The sequence below is a fragment of the Salmo salar genome, unplaced genomic scaffold (genome assembly GCF_905237065.1).
Source record: "Salmo salar unplaced genomic scaffold, Ssal_v3.1, whole genome shotgun sequence".
In the NCBI taxonomy this organism is placed as follows: Eukaryota; Metazoa; Chordata; class Actinopteri; order Salmoniformes; family Salmonidae; genus Salmo; species Salmo salar.
This window is the reverse complement of record NW_025547071.1, coordinates 143,348-166,343: the sequence shown is the minus strand read 5'-3', so window position 1 is coordinate 166,343 and position 22,996 is coordinate 143,348. Positions and strand designations below refer to the sequence as shown.

Here is a 22,996-nt window from a genome sequence, read left to right as displayed (position 1 = left end):
GGAGGAGAGGAGAGGGAGGGGAGGGGAGGGGAGGGGAGGGGAGGGGAGGGGAGAGAAGGGAAGAGGGGAGGGGACGGGAGGGGAGGAGAGAGGAGGGGACGGGAGAACAAACCATCGTTGAATTCATATCAATACATCTTGATGACATTCTTTATTTATCACCTCATTTATCACCTCATTTATCACCTCATTTTTATCACCTAATTTAGTCTCTTTGAATAATTTTATGGACATCAGATAATTAACTGGGGGGATTTCAATTCATTCTCCATCTGAATACAAGCTCTATCTGAATACATGCTTTGAATTCATGCTCTATCCGAATACATGTTCTGAATTCATGAATACATGCTCTATCTGAATACATTCTCCATCTGAATACATGCTCTGAATTCATGCTCTATCTGAATGCATGCTCTGAATCCATGAATGCATACTCTGAATTCATGAATACATGCTCTATCTGAATACATTCTCTATCTGAATACATGCTCTGAATTCATGAATTCATGCTCTATCTGAATGCATGATCTGAATTCATGCTCTATCTGATCGCATGATCTGAATTCATGCTATATCTGAAAGAAAAAAATGTAATCCCAATGTAGCGGTCTTTTGGTCAACGCCCAGCCACTCTGACACTGACTCAGTGTAGACATGTAACTCATTAAAAAAATAAACGCAACATGCGACAATTTCAAAGATTTTACTGAGTTACAGTTCATACTGTATTAGGAAATCAGTCATAAATAATAAATTCATTAGGTCCCAATCTATGGATTTCACATGACTGGGAATACAGATATGTATCTGTTGATCACAGATACCTTTAAAAAACAAAAAATGGGCCTCACAATGGGCCTCAGGATCTCGTCACAGTATCTCTGCATTCAAATTGCCATTGATAAAATGCAATTGTGTCGGTTGTCCATAGCTTATGCCTGTCCACACCATAACCCCACCGCCACTATGGGGCGCTCTGTTCACAACAATGACAACAGCAAACCGCTCACCCACATAACGCCATACACGTGGCCTGCAGGTTGTGAGGCCGGTTGGACGCACTGCCAAATTCTCTAAAACAATGTTGGGGGTGGCTTATGGTAGAGAAATAAACATTAAATTATCTGGCAACAGCTCTGGTTGACATTTACTGTATTTAGTGCTTTCAGAAAGTATTCACAGCCCTTGATTTTTTCCACATTTTGTTGTTTTACAAAGTGGGATTAAAATTGATTTAATTGTCATTTAATGTCAATGATCTCAACAAAATACTCTGCAATATTAAAGTGAAAGAAAAATTCTATCATTAAAACAATTCTAATGGAATATAAAACACAAATATATTTAATCCTCTGATTCAATACATGTTAGAATCACCTTTGGCCGTGATTACAGCTGTGAGTCTATAAGAGCTTTGCTGGATTGTACAATATTTGCCCATTACTGTAAAAATACATTTTTTTTTCAAGCTATTTCAAGTTTGTAGACAGCCATTTTCTAGTCTTGCCATAGATTTTCAAGCCGATTTAAATCAAAACTGTAACTGGGCCACTCAGGAACATTCAATGTCATCTTGGTAAGCAACTCCAGTGTAGATCATTTGGCCTTGTGTGAATTTGTTTGCCAGTGTCTGTTGGAAAAGCACATTGTAACAAGTTTTCTGTTAAGATTTTGCCTGATTTTTCCGTTTCTTTTTAGCATGAAATAACTCCCTAGTCATTGCCGATGACAAGCATACCCATAACGTGATGCAGCCACCAACATGCTTGAAAATATGAAGAGTGGTACTCAATAATGTTTTCTGTTGATTTGCCCCAAACATAACACTTGGTTTTTCAGGACAAAAAAGTTAATTTCTTTGCCACATTTTTTTGCAGTATTACTTTATTGCCTTGTTGCAAACAGGATGCATGTTTTGGAATATTTGTATTCTGTTCAGGCTTCCTTCTTTTCGCCCTGTCATTTATGTTAGTATTGTGGAGTAACTACAATGTTGTTGATCCATCCTCAGATACTATCTGGCCTGATGACTCCTGGCTGTCCCCGTCCCAATTCACCGGGTCGTGCAGCTGATCCAGTTTGTGCTGCTCTACCTGCGGCTATGGTACCCTGACCTGTTCACTGGACCTGATACCTTGTCCCGGACCTGCTTCTTTGACCCCCTCTCTCTCTCTACCGCACTGTATCTAACTCTGAATGCTCGTCTATGAAAAGCCAACTGACATTTACTCCTGACCTGTTGCACCCTCTATAAACACGGATTATTATCATAATTATTATAATTATTATTATTATATTATTATTATTATTATTACCTCTATAAACACTGATTATTATCATAATTATTATTATTATATTATTATTATTATTACCTCTATAAACACTGATTATTATCATAATTATTATTATTATATTATTATTATTATTACCTCTATAAACACTGATTATTATCATAATTATTATTATTATATTATTATTATTATTACCTCTATAAACACTGATTATTATCATAATTATTATTATTATTTTTATTATTACCTCTATAAACACTGATTATTATTATTTGACCCTGCTGGTCATCTATGAATGTTTGATCATCTTGAAGAATGATCTGGCCTTAATGGCCATGTACTCCTATAATCTCCACCCGGCACAGCCAGAAGAGGACTGGCCACCCCTCACAGCCTGGTTCCTCTCCACCCGGCACAGCCAGAAGAGGACTGGCCACCCCTCATAGCCTGGTTCCTCTCTAGGTTTCTTCCTAGGTTCTGGACTTTCTAGGGAGTTTTTCCCTAGCCACTGTCATGACGTTGGCCTCTTTTGGTACAGGGAGGACAGTTGACCCCCTCCCTTTTGCACACAATCCACCCTGTGTGTAAAGGGTCGTAAAAACTCTAAAATTCCAGGAGAGTCTCTGGCCACATGGCCCATAGAGAGACACAGGAAATTCTTCCAACTCATAGAATTGGAAAGCCAAGCGACATTTTGTGTTCTGGAGAAGGTATGGAAGATTGGTGAAGAATCCAGCTACGAACTGATCCGCTTGGTACCATTTTGTGATATTCCGAAGAGACAATATAGCCATATTACCATAAAACTGTTTATATAATAGACTCAGTTTAAGACTTGCATCATATGGGTGTATGGAATGTATTAATAAGGATAAAGCTTTTGTAAGACATTGAGATGCTATGTACTGATGTAATGTGATAGAATTGTATTTCTGTAACCAAATCTAACTCAGTCATAGGCACGCCCCAGGGACCCATACAGGACCAGGCGTCATTTGACAAGCTGTTCTATGGGCACTATAAAACACCCCGGATTTACATTTCTCCAGACCAGGCCTACACTCCCGTTGGCACATAGGTTCTACCATCTAATTCCTCTACTGAAAGTGAACCATACCACGTGGTTAACTTTTAGACTATCGATACTGACAGAATAAGAACAAGTCTTTGATATTAATTATTAGTCTGCAGCTAAGTAAATTATATCATCGAACGCGAAGACCAACGAAACAACCATTCTATGACGACATTAATGAATGTCGCTCTGAAAGATCCATTCTAACCGAGAGAGAGAGAGAGAGAACGCGGACAAAACTCCCCAACAGAACTACTCTCCAACAAGAATCAGAACGACACACTGAGCGTAAATATATATTGATTGCAATTGTTCCCGAATGAGTGAGCCTTCAATTGTCAATTGTTAATGTTAATGAACCCTGTGTAACTTCTCAGCCGACCTTTTATGATCCATTGTTCAACAGGCCGACCTGCCTGTTTAGCCAGTAGGGCACATTCCGATAGCAATCCTTTGTGACGATAATTACTGTTTGTATGTTTTTCTGTTAATTACTTAGTGTAGTAAATAAATGATTTTAGTAAAGACTGGGTTCGTGCAGATACAACAATTTACGACGTTTTGGAATGAGACTGGACTAGAGGTAAAATACACCATTGAAACCAGAAGATAATCGGCCTATACTATAATAGGATATAATATTATAGTACAGGAAAGTTATATTAGGAAAATTATAGCTTTGTAATCTGAATATTCTCCTTGGTGCCCCGATCTCCTAGTTAATTACAATTAAACGATTAATCAGTTTAATCGCGTGATAATAATTACAGGGAGCTAATTGATAAACATATCTTCAGTTTAATGGTTCCCCCCTAAAGACACGACACCACCGTGCTTCTACATCTGTATTGCTTGCTGTTTGGGGTTTTAGGCTGGGTTTCTGTATAAGAACTTTGTGACATCTGCTGATGTAAAAAGGGCTTTATAAACTTTATAAAAGTCATTGTAGCAGTAGTATTTATTAGTATTTAGTATTTATTAGTATTTAGTATTTGTTAGTCTAAAGGTAAAACTTTATGAAAGTCATTGTTGTAAGGGAATGAGTGACTGGCGGCAGGGAAGTCAAGCGCAGGAGAGCAAAACCTGGTACGGAACGGAGCAGTTCCATTCATAAAACCACCGGTAACCAGAACAATAAACAAATGGGTACAAAACCCATCGCGCACCACAGAAAACGTGCACATGCACTCACAATAAACAATTCCGCACAAAGACATGGGGGGAACAGAGGGTTAAATACACAACATGTAATGAGGGAAATGAGACCAGGTGTGTGAGAAGACAAGACAAAACAAATGGAAAATGAAAAGCTAGAAGACCGACGACACGGCGCCGCCCGAACAAGGAGAGGAACCGACTTCAGTGGAAGTCGTGACAATTGTAGAAATAGTATTTATTAGTATTTAGTATTTGTTAGTATTTAGCATTTATTAGTATTTAGTATGTATTAGTATTTAGTATTTATTCGTATTTTGTATTTCTTAGTATTTAGTATTTCTTAGTATTTAGTATTTATTAGTATTTAATATGTATTAGTATTTAGTATTTATTAGTATTTAGTATTTATTAGTATTTAGTATTTAATATTTATTAGTATTTAATATTTATTAGTATTTAGTATTTATTAGTATTTAATATTTATTAGTATTTAGTATTTATTAGTCCAGAGGTAAAGATATATTACTGACGCTGCCTCACACACACATAAAACACACCAGGTGAGGAGTGTGTGCGCGTGCGCTTGTCTGTGTGCTTGTGTGTGTGTATATCTGTGTGTATATGTGTGTGTGTATATGTGTGTGTGTGTTACTCACAGGGACAGCAGGTTGGGTAGATTCCATGGAATGTCATTGGGAAGTCTTTCCAGCTGATTATTCTGAAGCATCCTGTCAATCAGACAACAACATGAATATCTACTAAGTTACAGTTCATATGAGGAAATCAGTCCATTTCAATAAATTAATTAGGCCCGAATTTATAGATTTCACATGACTGGGAATACAGATATGCATCTGCTGGTCACAGATACCCCTCTTAATGATCGTACACTTTTAAAAAAAATGTTCGCCTAAAATGACATACCCAAATCTAACTGCCTGTAGCTCAGGCCCTGAAGCTAGGATATGTATGTTCTTGATATAACACATTAGATCTGGTAAAAGATAATACAAACAAAACTACGCTACATTTTTATTTCTGGGACCCTCAGGATGACAGATCAGAGCAAGATTACTGAATGTAAGTACATTATTTACCTTCAGAGGTGAATGTATCAAACCAGTTGCTGTGATAAAAGTGTTTTGTTGTTTTGCACTCTCCTCAAACAATAGCATGGTATTTTTTCACTGTAATAGCTACTGTTAATATGACAATGCAGTTAGATTAACAGGAATGTAAGCGTTCGGATGAAGGGCAAGACAATGGGCCTAAGGATCTCATCAAGCGCCAAGTCTAGGTCCAAGAGGCTTCTAAACAGCTTCTACCCCTCAAAGCCATAAGACTCCTGAACATCTAATCAAATGGCTACCCAGACTATTTGTATTGCCCCCCCCCCCCACCCCCTTTTACACCGCTGCTACTCTCTGTTGTTATCATCTATGCATAGTCACTTTAATCTATGCATCTATGCATAGTTACTACTTACATTTACATATTACCTCACATTGACTCTGTACCGCTACCCCCATGTGTCACGCCCTGACCGTAGAGAGCCTTATTATTCTCTATGGTTGGTTAGGTCAGGGTGTGACTCGGGTGGGGAAGTCTATGTTTTCTGTTTCTTTGTTTTTGGCAGAGTGTGGTTCCCAATCAGAGGCAGCTGTCTATCGTTCTCTCTGATTGGGAATCATACTTAAAGCAGCCTGTTTTCCACCTGTGTTTTTGTGGGATGTTGTTTTCTGTTTAGTGTCTGTTCCTGACAGAACTGTGCGCTTTTGTTATTTTGTTTAAGTGTTTGGTGAATAAAAGTATCATGAACACTTTCCACGCTGCGCCTTGGTCCACTTCAACTACAAACGAGAGCATTTACAGAACATCCTACCAAAAACGGACCGAGCAGCGTGGCCAGGAGGAGTGGACATGGGAGGACATCCTGGACGACAAAGGATCCTGGACGTGGGAGGAGATCCAGGCCGGAAGGGATCGCCTCCCATGGGAACAGGTGGAAGCAGCGAAGGAGGAACGGCGACGAGATCAGGAGTCACGGCAACGACGGAAGCCCGAGAGGCAGTTCCAAAAAATAATTGGGGGGGGGGGGCACACGGGGAGATTGGCGGAGTCAGGGTTTAGACCTGAGCCAACTCCTCGTGCTTACCGTGGGGAGCGTGTGACCAGTCAGTCACCGTGTTATGCAGTGATGTGCACTGTATATCCAGAGCGCATTCACAGCCCGGTGCGCTCGTTGCCGGCTCCCCGCATTTGCCGGGCTAAAGTGAGCATCCAGCCAGGATGGGTTGTACCAGCCCTACGCTCCAGACCTCCAGTGCGCCTCCACAGCCCAGTATATCCTGTGCCAGCTCCGCGCACCCGGTCTCCAGTGCGTCTCCCCAGCCTGGTAAGCCCTGTGGCAGCTCCACGCACCAGGCTGGCAGTACGTCTCCTCAGTCTAGTGATGATCCATGGCACGAAGCCTCCAGTGATGATCCATGGCACGAAGCCTCCAGTGATGATCCATGGCACGAAGCCTCCAGTGATGATCCATGGCACGAAGCCTCCAGTGATGATCCATGGCACGAAGCCTCCAGTGATGATCCATGGCACGAAGCCTCCAGTGATGATCCATGGCACGAAGCCTCCAGTGATGATCCATGGCACGAAGCCTCCAGTGATGATCCATGGCATGAAGCCTCCAGTGATGATCCATGGCACGAAGCCTCCAGTGATAATCCATGGCGGCGGTCCGCAGTCCAGAGCCTCCAGCGGCGGTCGGCAGTTCAGAGCCTCCAGTGGGGGTTCCCAGTTCAGAGCCTCCAGTGGGGGTTCCCAGTTCAGAGCCTCCGGCGAGTATCTACGGTTCGGAGTCCCCGGCAACGATCCAACCAGACCCAAACAGCCCAAGAATGAAACCTCTAACGGACCCAACCAGCCCCTAACAGACCCAACCAGCCCCTAACAGATCCAACCAGCCCCTAACAGACCCACCAGCCCCTAACAGACCCAACCAGCCCCTAACAGACCCAACCAGCCCCTAACAGACCCAACCAGCCCCTAACAGACCCAACCAGCCCCTAACAGACCCAACCAGCCCCTAACAGACCCAACCAGCCCCTAACAGACCCAACCAGCCCCTAACAGACCTGCAGCACCAGACCCAACAGACCCAACCAGCCCCTACCAGCCCCTAACAGACCCAACCAGCCCCTAACAGACCCAACCAGACCTACCAGCCCCTAACAGACCCAACCAGCCCCTACCAGCCCCAACCAGCCCCTAACAGACCCAACCAGCCCCTAACAGACCCCCCTAACAGCCAGCCTCTAACAGACCCAACCAGCCCCTAACAGACCCAACCAGCCCCTAACAGACCCAACCAGCCCCTAACAGACCCAACCAGCCCCTACCAGCCCCTAACAGACCCAACCAGCCCCTACCAGCCCCTACCAGCCCCTAACAGACCCAACCAGCCCCTACCAGCCCCTACCAGCCCCTAACAGACCCAACCAGCCTCTAACAGACCCAACCAGCCTCTAACAGACCCAACCAGCCCCTAACAGACCCAACCAGCCCCTAACAGACCCAACCAGCCCCTAACAGACCCAACCAGCCCCTAACAGACCCAACCAGCCCCTAACAGACCCAACCAGCCCCTAACAGACCTACCCAGCCCCTAACAGACCCAACCAGCCCCTAACAGACCCAACCAGCCCCTACCAGCCCCTAACAGACCCAACCAGCCCCTAACAGACCCAACGAGCCCCTACCAGCCCCTAACAGACCCAACCAGCCCCTACCAGCCCCTACCAGCCCCTAACAGACCCAACCAGCCCCTACCAGCCCCTACCAGGCCCTAACAGACCCAACCAGCCTCTAACAGACCCAACCAGCCTCTAACAGACCCAACCAGCCCCTAACAGACCCAACCAGCCCCTAACAGACCCAACCAGCCCCTAACAGACCCAACCAGCCACTAACAGACCCAACCAGCCCCTAACAGACCCAACCAGCCCCTAACAGACCCAACCAGCCCCTTAACAGACCCAACCAGCCCCTACCAGCCCCTAACAGACCCAACCAGCCCCTAACAGACCCAACCAGCCCCTAACAGACCCAACCAGCCCCTAACAGACCCAACCAGCCCTTAACAGACCCATCCAGCCCCTAACAGACCCAACCAGCCCCTAACAGACCCAACCAGCCTCTAACAGACCCAACCAGCCCCTAACAGACCCAACCAGCCCATAACAGACCCAACCAGCCCTTAACAGACCCAACCAGCCCCTAACAGACCCAACCAGCCCCTACCAGCCCCTAACAGACCCATCCAGCCCCTAACAGACCCAACCAGCCCCTAACAGACCCAACCAGCCCCTAACAGACCCAACCAGCCCCTAACAGACCCAACCAGCCTCTAACAGACCCAACCAGCCCCTAACAGACCCAACCAGCCCATAACAGACCCAACCAGCCCCTAACAGACCCAACCAGCCCCTACCAGCCCCTAACAGACCCAACCAGCCCTTAACAGACCCAACCAGCCCCTAACAGACCCAACCAGCCCCTAACAGACCCAACCAGCCCCTACCAGCCCCTAACAGACCTATCCAGCCCCTAACAGACCCAACCAGCCCCTAACAGACCCAACCAGCCCCTACCAGCCCCTAACAGACCCAACCAGCCCTTAACAGACCCTAACAGCCCCTACCAGCCCCTAACAGACCCAACGAGCCCCTACCAGCCCCTACCAGACCCAACCAGCCCCTAACAGACCCAACCAGCCCCTAACAGACCCAACCAGCCCCTAACAGACCCAACCAGCCCCTAACAGACCCAACCAGCCCCTACCAGCCCCTAACAGACCCAACCAGCCCCTAACAGACCCAACCAGCCCCTAACAGACCCAACCAGCCCCTAACAGACCCAACCAGCCCCTACCAGCCCCAACCAGCCCTAACAGACCCAACCAGCCCCTAACAGACCCAACTGACCCAGGTCAGTTAGCAGGGATAATAACAGTGACAGGTCAGTTAGCAGGGATAATAACAGTGACAGGTCAGTTAGCAGGGATAATAACAGTGACAGGTCAGTTAGCAGGGATAATAACAGTGACAGGTCAGTTAGCAGGGATAATAACAGTGACAGGTCAGTTAGCAGGGATAATAACAGTGACAGGTCAGTTAGCAGGGATAATAACAGTGACAGGTCAGTTAGCAGGGATAATAACAGTGACAGGTCAGTTAGCAGGGATAATAACAGTGACAGGTCAGTTAGCAGGGATAATAACAGTGACAGGTCAGTTAGCAGGGATAATAACAGTGACAGGTCAGTTAGCAGGGATAATAACAGTGACAGGTCAGTTAGCAGGGATAATAACAGTGACAGGTCAGTTAGCAGGGATAATAACAGTGACAGGTCAGTTAGCAGGGATAATAACAGTGACAGGTCAGTTAGCAGGGATAATAACAGTGACAGGTCAGTTAGCAGGGATAATAACAGTGACAGGTCAGTTAGCAGGGATAATAACAGTGACAGGTCAGTTAGCAGGGATAATAACAGTGACAGGTCAGTTAGCAGGGATAATAACAGTGACAGGTCAGTTAGCAGGGATAATAACAGTGACAGGTCAGTTAGCAGGGATAATAACAGTGACAGGTCAGTTAGCAGGGATAATAACAGTGACAGGTCAGTTAGCAGGGATAATAACAGTGACAGGTCAGTTAGCAGGGATAATAACAGTGACAGGTCAGTTAGCAGGGATAATAACAGTGACAGGTCAGTTAGCAGGGATAATAACAGTGACAGGTCAGTTAGCAGGGATAATAACAGTGACAGGTCAGTTAGCAGGGATAATAACAGTGACAGGTCAGTTAGCAGGGATAATAACAGTGACAGGTCAGTTAGCGGGGATAATAACAGTGACAGGTCAGTTAGCAGGGATAATAACAGTGACAGGTCAGTTAGCAGGGATAATAACAGTGACAGGTCAGTTAGCAGGGATAATAACAGTGACAGGTCAGTTAGCAGGGATAATAACAGTGACAGGTCAGTTAGCAGGGATAATAACAGTGACAGGTCAGTTAGCAGGGATAATAACAGTGACAGGTCAGTTAGCAGGATAATAACAGTGACAGGTCAGTTAGCAGGGATAATAACAGTGACAGGTCAGTTAGCAGGGATAATAACAGTGACAGGTCAGTTAGCAGGGATAATAACAGTGACAGGTCAGTTAGCAGGGATAATAACAGTGACAGGTCAGTTAGCAGGGATAATAACAGTGACAGGTCAGTTAGCAGGGATAATAACAGTGACAGGTCAGTTAGCAGGGATAATAACAGTGACAGGTCAGTTAGCAGGGATAATAACAGTGACAGGTCAGTTAGCAGGGATAATAACAGTGACAGGTCAGTTAGCAGGGATAATAACAGTGACAGGTCAGTTAGCAGGGATAATAACAGTGACAGGTCAGTTAGCAGGGATAATAACAGTGACAGGTCAGTTAGCAGGGATAATAACAGTGACAGGTCAGTTAGCAGGGATAATAACAGTGACAGGTCAGTTAGCAGGGATAATAACAGTGACAGGTCAGTTAGCAGGGATAATAACAGTGACAGGTCAGTTAGCAGGGATAATAACAGTGACAGGTCAGTTAGCAGGGATAATAACAGTGACAGGTCAGTTAGCAGGGATAATAACAGTGACAGGTCAGTTAGCAGGGATAATAACAGTGACAGGTCAGTTAGCAGGGATAATAACAGTGACAGGTCAGTTAGCAGGGATAATAACAGTGACAGGTCAGTTAGCAGGGATAATAACAGTGACAGGTCAGTTAGCAGGGATAATAACAGTGACAGGTCAGTTAGCAGGGATAATAACAGTGACAGGTCAGTTAGCAGGGATAATAACAGTGACAGGTCAGTTAGCAGGGATAATAACAGTGACAGGTCAGTTAGCAGGGATAATAACAGTGACAGGTCAGTTAGCAGGGATAATAACAGTGACAGGTCAGTTAGCAGGGATAATAACAGTGACAGGTCAGTTAGCAGGGGAATAACAGTGACAGGTCAGTTAGCAGGGATAATAACAGTGACAGGTCAGTTAGCAGGGATAATAACAGTGACAGGTCAGTTAGCAGGGATAATAACAGTGACAGGTCAGTTAGCAGGGGAATAACAGTGACAGGTCAGTTAGCAGGGATAATAACAGTGACAGGTCGGTTAGCAGGGATAATAACAGTGACAGGTCAGTTAGCAGGGATAATAACAGTGACAGGTCAGTTAGCAGGGATAATAACAGTGACAGGTCAGTTAGCAAGGATAATAACAGTGACAGGTCAGTTAGCAGGGATAATAACAGTGACAGGTCAGTTAGCAGGGATAATAACAGTGACAGGTCAGTTAGCAGGGATAATAACAGTGACAGGTCAGTTAGCAGGGATAATAACAGTGACAGGTCAGTTAGCAGGGATAATAACAGTGACAGGTCAGTTAGCAGGGATAATAACAGTGACAGGTCAGTTAGCAGGGATAATAACAGTGACAGGTCAGTTAGCAGGGATAATAACAGTGACAGGTCAGTTAGCAGGGATAATAACAGTGACAGGTCAGTTAGCAGGGATAATAACAGTGACAGGTCAGTTAGCAGGATAATAACAGTGACAGGTCAGTTAGCAGGGATAATAACAGTGACAGGTCAGTTAGCAGGGATAATAACAGTGACAGGTCAGTTAGCAGGATAATAACAGTGACAGGTCAGTTAGCAGGGATAATAACAGTGACAGGTCAGTTAGCAGGGATAATAACAGTGACAGGTCAGTTAGCAGGGATAATAACAGTGACAGGTCAGTTAGCAGGGATAATAACAGTGACAGGTCAGTTAGCAGGGATAATAACAGTGACAGGCCAGTTAGCAGGGATAATAACAGTGACAGGTCAGTTAGCGAGGGATAATAACAGTGACAGGTCAGTTAGCAGGGATAATAACAGTGACAGGTCAGTTAGCAGGGATAATAACAGTGACAGGTCAGTTAGCAGGATAATAACAGTGACAGGTCAGTTAGCAGGGATAATAACAGTGACAGGTCAGTTAGCAGGGATAATAACAGTGACAGGTCAGTTAGCAGGGATAATAACAGTGACAGGTCGGTTAGCGGGGATAATAACAGTGACAGGTCAGTTAGCGAGGATAATAACAGTGACAGGTCAGTTAGCAGGGATAATAACAGTGACAGGTCAGTTAGCAGGGATAATAACAGTGACAGGTCAGTTAGCAGGGATAATAACAGTGACAGGTCAGTTAGCAGGGATAATAACAGTGACAGGTCAGTTAGCAGGGATAATAACAGTGACAGGTCAGTTAGCAGGGATAATAACAGTGACAGGTCAGTTAGCAGGGATAATAACAGTGACAGGTCAGTTAGCAGGGATAATAACAGTGACAGGTCAGTTAGCAGGGATAATAACAGTGACAGGTCAGTTAGCAGGGATAATAACAGTGACAGGTCAGTTAGCAGGATAATAACAGTGACAGGTCAGTTAGCAGGATAATAACAGTGACAGGTCAGTTAGCAGGGATAATAACAGTGACAGGTCAGTTAGCAGGGATAATAACAGTGACAGGTCAGTTAGCAGGGATAATAACAGTGACAGGTCAGTTAGCAGGGATAATAACAGTGACAGGTCAGTTAGCAGGGATAATAACAGTGACAGGTCAGTTAGCAGGGATAATAACAGTGACAGGTCAGTTAGCAGGGATAATAACAGTGACAGGTCAGTTAGCAGGGATAATAACAGTGACAGGTCAGTTAGCAGGGATAATAACAGTGACAGGTCAGTTAGCAGGGATAATAACAGTGACAGGTCAGTTAGCAGGGAATAATAACAGTGACAGGTCAGTTAGCAGGATAATAACAGTGACAGGTCAGTTAGCAGGGATAATAACAGTGACAGGTCAGTTAGCAGGGATAATAACAGTGACAGGTCAGTTAGCAGGGATAATAACAGTGACAGGTCAGTTAGCAGGGATAATAACAGTGACAGGTCAGTTAGCAGGGATAATAACAGTGACAGGTCAGTTAGCAGGATAATAACAGTGACAGGTCAGTTAGCAGGGATAATAACAGTGACAGGTCAGTTAGCAGGATAATAACAGTGACAGGTCAGTTAGCAGGGATAATAACAGTGACAGGTCAGTTAGCAGGGATAATAACAGTGACAGGTCAGTTAGCAGGGATAATAACAGTGACAGGTCAGTTAGCAGGGATAATAACAGTGACAGGTCAGTTAGCAGGGATAATAACAGTGACAGGTCAGTTAGCAGGGATAATAACAGTGACAGGTCAGTTAGCAGGGATAATAACAGTGACAGGTCAGTTAGCAGGGATAATAACAGTGACAGGTCAGTTAGCAGGGATAATAACAGTGACAGGTCAGTTCAGAGATAATAACAGTGACAGGTCAGTTAGCAGGATAATAACAGTGACAGGTCAGTTAGCAGGGATAATAACAGTGACAGGTCAGTTAGCAGGGATAATAACAGTGACAGGTCAGTTAGCAGGGATAATAACAGTGACAGGTCAGTTAGCAGGGATAATAACAGTGACAGGTCAGTTAGCAGGATAATAACAGTGACAGGTCAGTTAGCAGGGATAATAACAGTGACAGGTCAGTTAGCAGGATAATAACAGTGACAGGTCAGTTAGCAGGGATAATAACAGTGACAGGTCAGTTAGCAGGATAATAACAGTGACAGGTCAGTTAGCAGGGATAATAACAGTGACAGGTCAGTTAGCAGGGATAATAACAGTGACAGCCCAGTTAGCAGGGATAATAACAGTGACAGGTCAGTTAGCAGGATAATAACAGTGACAGGTCAGTTAGCAGGGATAATAACAGTGACAGGTCAGTTAGCAGGGATAATAACAGTGACAGGTCAGTTAGCAGGGATAATAACAGTGACAGGTCAGTTAGCAGGGGAATAACAGTGACAGGTCAGTTAGCAGGGATAATAACAGTGACAGGTCAGTTAGCAGGGATAATAACAGTGACAGGTCAGTTAGCAGGGATAATAACAGTGACAGGTCAGTTAGCAGGGATAATAACAGTGACAGGTCAGTTAGCAGGGATAATAACGGTGACAGGTCAGTTAGCAGGGATAATAACAGTGACAGGTCAGTTAGCAGGGATAATAACAGTGACAGGTCAGTTAGCAGGGATAATAACAGTGACAGGTCAGTTAGCAGGGATAATAACAGTGACAGGTCAGTTAGCAGGGATAATAACAGTGACAGGTCAGTTAGCAGGGATAATAACAGTGACAGGTCGGTTAGCAGGGATAATAACAGTGACAGGTCAGTTAGCAGGATAATAACAGTGACAGGTCAGTTAGCAGGATAATAACAGTGACAGGTCAGTTAGCAGGGATAATAACAGTGACAGGTCAGTTAGCAGGATAATAACAGTGACAGGTCAGTTAGCAGGGATAATAACAGTGACAGGTCAGTTAGCAGGGATAATAACAGTGACAGGTCAGTTAGCAGGATAATAACAGTGACAGGTCAGTTAGCAGGGATAATAACAGTGACAGGTCAGTTAGCAGGGATAATAACAGTGACAGGTCAGTTAGCAGGGATAATAACAGTGACAGGTCAGTTAGCAGGGATAATAACAGTGACAGGTCAGTTAGCAGGGATAATAACAGTGACAGGTCAGTTAGCAGGGATAATAACAGTGACAGGTCAGTTAGCAGGATAATAACAGTGACAGGTCAGTTAGCAGGGATAATAACAGTGACAGGTCAGTTAGCAGGGATAATAACAGTGACAGGTCAGTTAGCAGGATAATAACAGTGACAGGTCAGTTAGCAGGGATAATAACAGTGACAGGTCAGTTAGCAGGGATAATAACAGTGACAGGTCAGTTAGCAGGGATAATAACAGTGACAGGTCAGTTAGCAGGGATAATAACAGTGACAGGTCAGTTAGCAGGGATAATAACAGTGACAGGTCAGTTAGCAGGGATAATAACAGTGACAGGTCAGTTAGCAGGGATAATAACAGTGACAGGTCAGTTAGCAGGGATAATAACAGTGACAGGTCAGTTAGCAGGGATAATAACAGTGACAGGTCAGTTAGCAGGGATAATAACAGTGACAGGTCAGTTAGCAGGGATAATAACAGTGACAGGTCAGTTAGCAGGGATAATAACAGTGACAGGTCAGTTAGCAGGGATAATAACAGTGACAGGTCAGTTAGCAGGGATAATAACAGTGACAGGTCAGTTAGCAGGGATAATAACAGTGACAGGTCAGTTAGCAGGGATAATAACAGTGACAGGTCAGTTAGCGAGGGATAATAACAGTGACAGGTCAGTTAGCAGGGATAATAACAGTGACAGGTCAGTTAGCAGGGATAATAACAGTGACAGGTCAGTTAGCAGGGATAATAACAGTGACAGGTCAGTTAGCAGGGAATAACAGTGACAGGTCAGTTAGCAGGGATAATAACAGTGACAGGTCAGTTAGCAGGGATAATAACAGTGACAGGTCAGTTAGCAGGGATAATAACAGTGACAGGTCAGTTAGCAGGGATAATAACAGTGACAGGTCAGTTAGCAGGGATAATAACAGTGACAGGTCAGTTAGCAGGGATAATAACAGTGACAGGTCAGTTAGCAGGGATAATAACAGTGACAGGTCAGTTAGCAGGGATAATAACAGTGACAGGTCAGTTAGCAGGGATAATAACAGTGACAGGTCAGTTAGCAGGATAATAACAGTGACAGGTCCAGTTAGCAGGGATAATAACAGTGACAGGTCAGTTAGCAGGGATAATAACAGTGACAGGTCAGTTAGCAGGGATAATAACAGTGACAGGTCAGTTAGCAGGGATAATAACAGTGACAGGTCAGTTAGCAGGGATAATAACAGTGACAGGTCAGTTAGCAGGGATAATAACAGTGACAGGTCAGTTAGCAGGGATAACAGTGACAGGTCAGTTAGCAGGATAATAACAGTGACAGGTCAGTTAGCAGGGATAATAACAGTGACAGGTCAGTTAGCAGGGATAATAACAGTGACAGGTCGGTTAGCAGGATAATAACAGTGACAGGTCAGTTAGCAGGGATAATAACAGTGACAGTGATAGCAGGATAATAACAGTGACAGGTCAGTTAGCGAGGATAATAACAGTGACAGGTCAGTTAGCAGGGATAATAACAGTGACAGGTCAGTTAGCAGGGATAATAACGGTGACAGGTCAGTTAGCAGGGATAACAACAGTGACAGGTCAGTTAGCAGGATAATAACAGTGACAGGTCAGTTAGCAGGGATAATAACAGTGACAGGTCAGTTAGCAGGGATAATAACAGTGACAGGTCAGTTAGCAGGGATAATAACAGTGACAGGTCAGTTAGCAGGGATAATAACAGGTGACAGGTCAGTTAGCAGGGATAATAACAGTGACAGGTCAGTTAGCAGGGATAATAACAGTGACAGGTCAGTTAGCAGGGATAATAACAGTGACAGGTCAGTTAGCAGGGATAATAACAGTGACAGGTCAGTTAGCAGGGATAATAACAGTGACAGGTCAGTTAGCAGGGATAATAACAGTGACAGGTCAGTTAGCAGAGGATAATAACAGTGACAGGTCAGTTAGCAGGGATAATAACAGTGACAGGTCAGTTAGCAGGGATAATAACAGTGACAGGTCAGTTAGCAGGGATAATAACAGTGACAGGTCAGTTAGCAGGGATAATAACAGTGACAGGTCAGTTAGCAGGGATAATAACAGTGACAGGTCAGTTAGCAGGGATAATAACAGTGACAGGTCAGTTAGCAGGGATAATAACAGTGACAGGTCAGTTAGCGAGGATAATAACAGTGACAGGTCAGTTAGCAGGGATAATAACAGTGACAGGTCAGTTAGCAGGGATAATAACAGTGACAGGTCAGTTAGCAGGGATAATAACAGTGACAGGTCAGTTAGCGAGGATAATAACAGTGACAGGTCAGTTAGCAGGGATAATAACAGTGACAGGTCAGTTAGCAGGGATAATAACAGTGACAGGTCAGTTAGCAGGGATAATAACAGTGACAGGTCAGTTAGCGGGGATAATAACAGTGACAGGTCAGTTAGCAGGGATAATAACAGTGACAGGTCAGTTAGCAGGGATAATAACAGTGACAGGTCAGTTAGCAGGGATAATAACAGTGACAGGTCAGTTAGCAGGGATAATAACAGTGACAGGTCAGTTAGCAGGGATAATAACAGTGACAGGTCAGTTAGCAGGGATAATAACAGTGACAGGTCAGTTAGCAGGGATAATAACAGTGACAGGTCAGTTAGCAGGGATAATAACAGTGACAGGTCAGTTAGCAGGGATAATAACAGTGACAGGTCAGTTAGCAGGGATAATAACAGTGACAGGTCAGTTAGCAGGGATAATAACAGTGACAGGTCAGTTAGCAGGGATAATAACAGTGACAGGTCAGTTAGCAGGGATAATAACAGTGACAGGTCAGTTAGCAGGGATAATAACAGTGACAGGTCAGTTAGCAGGGATAATAACAGTGACAGGTCAGTTAGCAGGGATAATAACAGTGACAGGTCAGTTAGCAGGGATAATAACAGTGACAGGTCAGTTAGCGGGGATAATAACAGTGACAGGTCAGTTAGCAGGGATAATAACAGTGACAGGTCAGTTAGCAGGGATAATAACAGTGACAGGTCAGTTAGCAGGGATAATAACAGTGACAGGTCAGTTAGCAGGGATAATAACAGTGACAGGTCAGTTAGCAGGGATAATAACAGTGACAGGTCAGTTAGCAGGGATAATAACAGTGACAGGTCAGTTAGCAGGGATAATAACAGTGACAGGTCAGTTAGCAGGGATAATAACAGTGACAGGTCAGTTAGCAGGGATAATAACAGTGACAGGTCAGTTAGCAGGGATAATAACAGTGACAGGTCAGTTAGCAGGGATAATAACAGTGACAGGTCAGTTAGCAGGGATAATAACAGTGACAGGTCAGTTAGCAGGGATAATAACAGTGACAGGTCAGTTAGCAGGGATAATAACAGTGACAGGTCAGTTAGCAGGGATAATAACAGTGACAGGTCAGTTAGCAGGGATAATAACAGTGACAGGTCAGTTAGCAGGATAATAACAGTGACAGGTCAGTTAGCAGGGATAATAACAGTGACAGGTCAGTTAGCAGGGATAATAACAGTGACAGGTCAGTTAGCAGGGATAATAACAGTGACAGGTCAGTTAGCAGGGATAATAACAGTGACAGGTCAGTTAGCAGGGATAATAACAGTGACAGGTCAGTTAGCAGGGATAATAACAGTGACAGGTCAGTTAGCAGGGATAATAACAGTGACAGGTCAGTTAGCAGGGATAATAACAGTGACAGGTCAGTTAGCAGGGATAATAACAGTGACAGGTCAGTTAGCAGGGATAATAACAGTGACAGGTCAGTTAGCAGGGATAATAACAGTGACAGGTCAGTTAGCAGGGATAATAACAGTGACAGGTCAGTTAGCAGGGATAATAACAGTGACAGGTCAGTTAGCAGGGATAATAACAGTGACAGGTCAGTTAGCAAGGATAATAACAGTGACAGGTCAGTTAGCAGGGATAATAACAGTGACAGGTCAGTTAGCAGGGATAATAACAGTGACAGGTCAGTTAGCAGGGATAATAACAGTGACAGGTCAGTTAGCAGGGATAATAACAGTGACAGGTCAGTTAGCAGGGATAATAACAGTGACAGGTCAGTTAGCAGGGATAATAACAGTGACAGGTCAGTTAGCAGGGATAATAACAGTGACAGGTCAGTTAGCAGGGGATAATAACAGTGACAGGTCAGTTAGCAGGATAATAACAGTGACAGGTCAGTTAGCAGGGATAATAACAGTGACAGGTCAGTTAGCAGGGATAATAACAGTGACAGGTCAGTTAGCAGGGATAATAACAGTGACAGGTCAGTTAGCAGGGATAATAACAGTGACAGGTCAGTTAGCAGGGATAATAACAGTGACAGGTCAGTTAGCAGGGATAATAACAGTGACAGGTCAGTTAGCAGGGATAATAACAGTGACAGGTCAGTTAGCAGGGATAATAACAGTGACAGGTCAGTTAGCAGGGATAATAACAGTGACAGGTCAGTTAGCAGGGATAATAACAGTGACAGGTCAGTTAGCAGGGATAATAACAGTGACAGGTCAGTTAGCAGGGATAATAACAGTGACAGGTCAGTTAGCAGGGATAATAACAGTGACAGGTCAGTTAGCAGGGATAATAACAGTGACAGGTCAGTTAGCAGGGATAATAACAGTGACAGGTCAGTTAGCAGGGATAATAACAGTGACAGGTCAGTTAGCAGGGATAATAACAGTGACAGGTCAGTTAGCAGGGATAATAACAGTGACAGGTCAGTTAGCAGGGATAATAACAGTGACAGGTCAGTTAGCAGGGATAATAACAGTGACAGGTCAGTTAGCAGGGATAATAACAGTGACAGGTCAGTTAGCAGGGATAATAACAGTGACAGGTCAGTTAGCAGGGATAATAACAGTGACAGGTCAGTTAGCAGGATAATAACAGTGACAGGTCAGTTAGCAGGGATAATAACAGTGACAGGTCAGTTAGCAGGGATAATAACAGTGACAGGTCAGTTAGCAGGGATAATAACAGTGACAGGTCAGTTAGCAGGGATAATAACAGTGACAGGTCAGTTAGCAGGGATAATAACAGTGACAGGTCAGTTAGCAGGATAATAACAGTGACAGGTCAGTTAGCAGGGATAATAACAGTGACAGGTCAGTTAGCAGGGATAATAACAGTGACAGGTCAGTTAGCAGGGATAATAACAGTGACAGGTCAGTTAGCAGGGATAATAACAGTGACAGGTCAGTTAGCAGGGATAATAACAGTGACAGGTCAGTTAGCAGGGATAATAACAGTGACAGGTCAGTTAGCAGGGATAATAACAGTGACAGGTCAGTTAGCAGGGATAATAACAGTGACAGGTCAGTTAGCAGGGATAATAACAGTGACAGGTCAGTTAGCAGGGATAATAACAGTGACAGGTCAGTTAGCGGGGATAATAACAGTGACAGGTCAGTTAGCAGGGATAATAACAGTGACAGGTCAGTTAGCAGGGATAATAACAGTGACAGGTCAGTTAGCAGGGATAATAACAGTGACAGGTCAGTTAGCGGGATAATAACAGTGACAGGTCAGTTAGCAGGGATAATAACAGTGACAGGTCAGTTAGCAGGGATAATAACAGTGACAGGTCAGTTAGCAGGGATAATAACAGTGACAGGTCAGTTAGCAGGGATAATAACAGTGACAGGTCAGTTAGCAGGGATAATAACAGTGACAGGTCAGTTAGCAGGGATAATAACAGTGACAGGTCAGTTAGCAGGGATAATAACAGTGACAGGTCAGTTAGCAGGGATAATAACAGTGACAGGTCAGTTAGCAGGGATAATAACAGTGACAGGTCAGTTAGCAGGGATAATAACAGTGACAGGTCAGTTAGCAGGGATAATAACAGTGACAGGTCAGTTAGCAGGGATAATAACAGTGACAGGTCAGTTAGCAGGGATAATAACAGTGACAGGTCAGTTAGCAGGGATAATAACAGTGACAGGTCAGTTAGCAGGATAATAACAGTGACAGGTCAGTTAGCAGGGATAATAACAGTGACAGGTCAGTTAGCGGGGATAATAACAGTGACAGGTCAGTTAGCAGGGATAATAACAGTGACAGGTCAGTTAGCAGGGATAATAACAGTGACAGGTCAGTTAGCAGGGATAATAACAGTGACAGGTCAGTTAGCAGGGATAATAACAGTGACAGGTCAGTTAGCGGGGATAATAACAGTGACAGGTCAGTTAGCAGGGATAATAACAGTGACAGGTCAGTTAGCAGGGATAATAACAGTGACAGGTCAGTTAGCAGGGATAATAACAGTGACAGGTCAGTTAGCAGGGATAATAACAGTGACAGGTCAGTTAGCAGGGATAATAACAGTGACAGGTCAGTTAGCAGGGATAATAACAGTGACAGGTCAGTTAGCAGGGATAATAACAGTGACAGGTCAGTTAGCAGGGATAATAACAGTGACAGGTCAGTTAGCAGGGATAATAACAGTGACAGGTCAGTTAGCAGGATAATAACAGTGACAGGTCAGTTAGCAGGGATAATAACAGTGACAGGTCAGTTAGCAGGGATAATAACAGTGACAGGTCAGTTAGCAGGGATAATAACAGTGACAGGTCAGTTAGCAGGGATAATAACAGTGACAGGTCAGTTAGCGAGGATAATAACAGTGACAGGTCAGTTAGCAGGGATAATAACAGTGACAGGTCAGTTAGCAGGGATAATAACAGTGACAGGTCAGTTAGCAGGGATAATAACAGTGACAGGTCAGTTAGCAGGGATAATAACAGTGACAGGTCAGTTAGCAGGGATAATAACAGTGACAGGTCAGTTAGCAGGGATAATAACAGTGACAGGTCAGTTAGCAGGGATAATAACAGTGACAGGTCAGTTAGCAGGGATAATAACAGTGACAGGTCAGTTAGCAGGGATAATAACAGTGACAGGTCAGTTAGCAGGGATAATAACAGTGACAGGTCAGTTAGCAGGGTAATAACAGTGACAGGTCAGTTAGCAGGGATAATAACAGTGACAGGTCAGTTAGCAGGGATAATAACAGTGACAGGTCAGTTAGCAGGGATAATAACAGTGACAGGTCAGTTAGCAGGGATAATAACAGTGACAGGTCAGTTAGCAGGGATAATAACAGTGACAGGTCAGTTAGCAGGGATAATAACAGTGACAGGTCAGTTAGCAGGATAATAACAGTGACAGGTCAGTTAGCAGGGATAATAACAGTGACAGGTCAGTTAGCAGGGATAATAACAGTGACAGGTCAGTTAGCAGGGATAATAACAGTGACAGGTCAGTTAGCAGGGATAATAACAGTGACAGGTCAGTTAGCAGGGATAATAACAGTGACAGGTCAGTTAGCAGGGATAATAACAGTGACAGGTCAGTTAGCAGGATAATAACAGTGACAGGTCAGTTAGCAGGGATAATAACAGTGACAGGTCAGTTAGCAGGGATAATAACAGTGACAGGTCAGTTAGCAGGGATAATAACAGTGACAGGTCAGTTAGCAGGGATAATAACAGTGACAGGTCAGTTAGCAGGGATAATAACAGTGACAGGTCAGTTAGCAGGGATAATAACAGTGACAGGTCAGTTAGCAGGGATAATAACAGTGACAGGTCAGTTAGCAGGGATAATAACAGTGACAGGTCAGTTAGCAGGGATAATAACAGTGACAGGTCAGTTAGCAGGGATAATAACAGTGACAGGTCAGTTAGCAGGGATAATAACAGTGACAGGTCAGTTAGCAGGGATAATAACAGTGACAGGTCAGTTAGCAGGGATAATAA

General features: G+C 44.1%; 1 protein-coding gene across 1 annotated transcript in view; it reads right to left on the bottom strand.

The window, feature by feature from the left end:
* The window catches only part of LOC106574356 (leucine-rich repeat-containing G-protein coupled receptor 6-like), a 113,425-nt gene that overhangs the window by 24,795 nt on the left and 65,634 nt on the right, over positions 1-22,996 (bottom strand). The window contains exon 4 of the mRNA XM_045711109.1: positions 5,184-5,255. Coding sequence (XP_045567065.1) covers positions 5,184-5,255 — 72 coding nt within the window. The remainder of the gene's footprint in view (positions 1-5,183; positions 5,256-22,996) is intronic.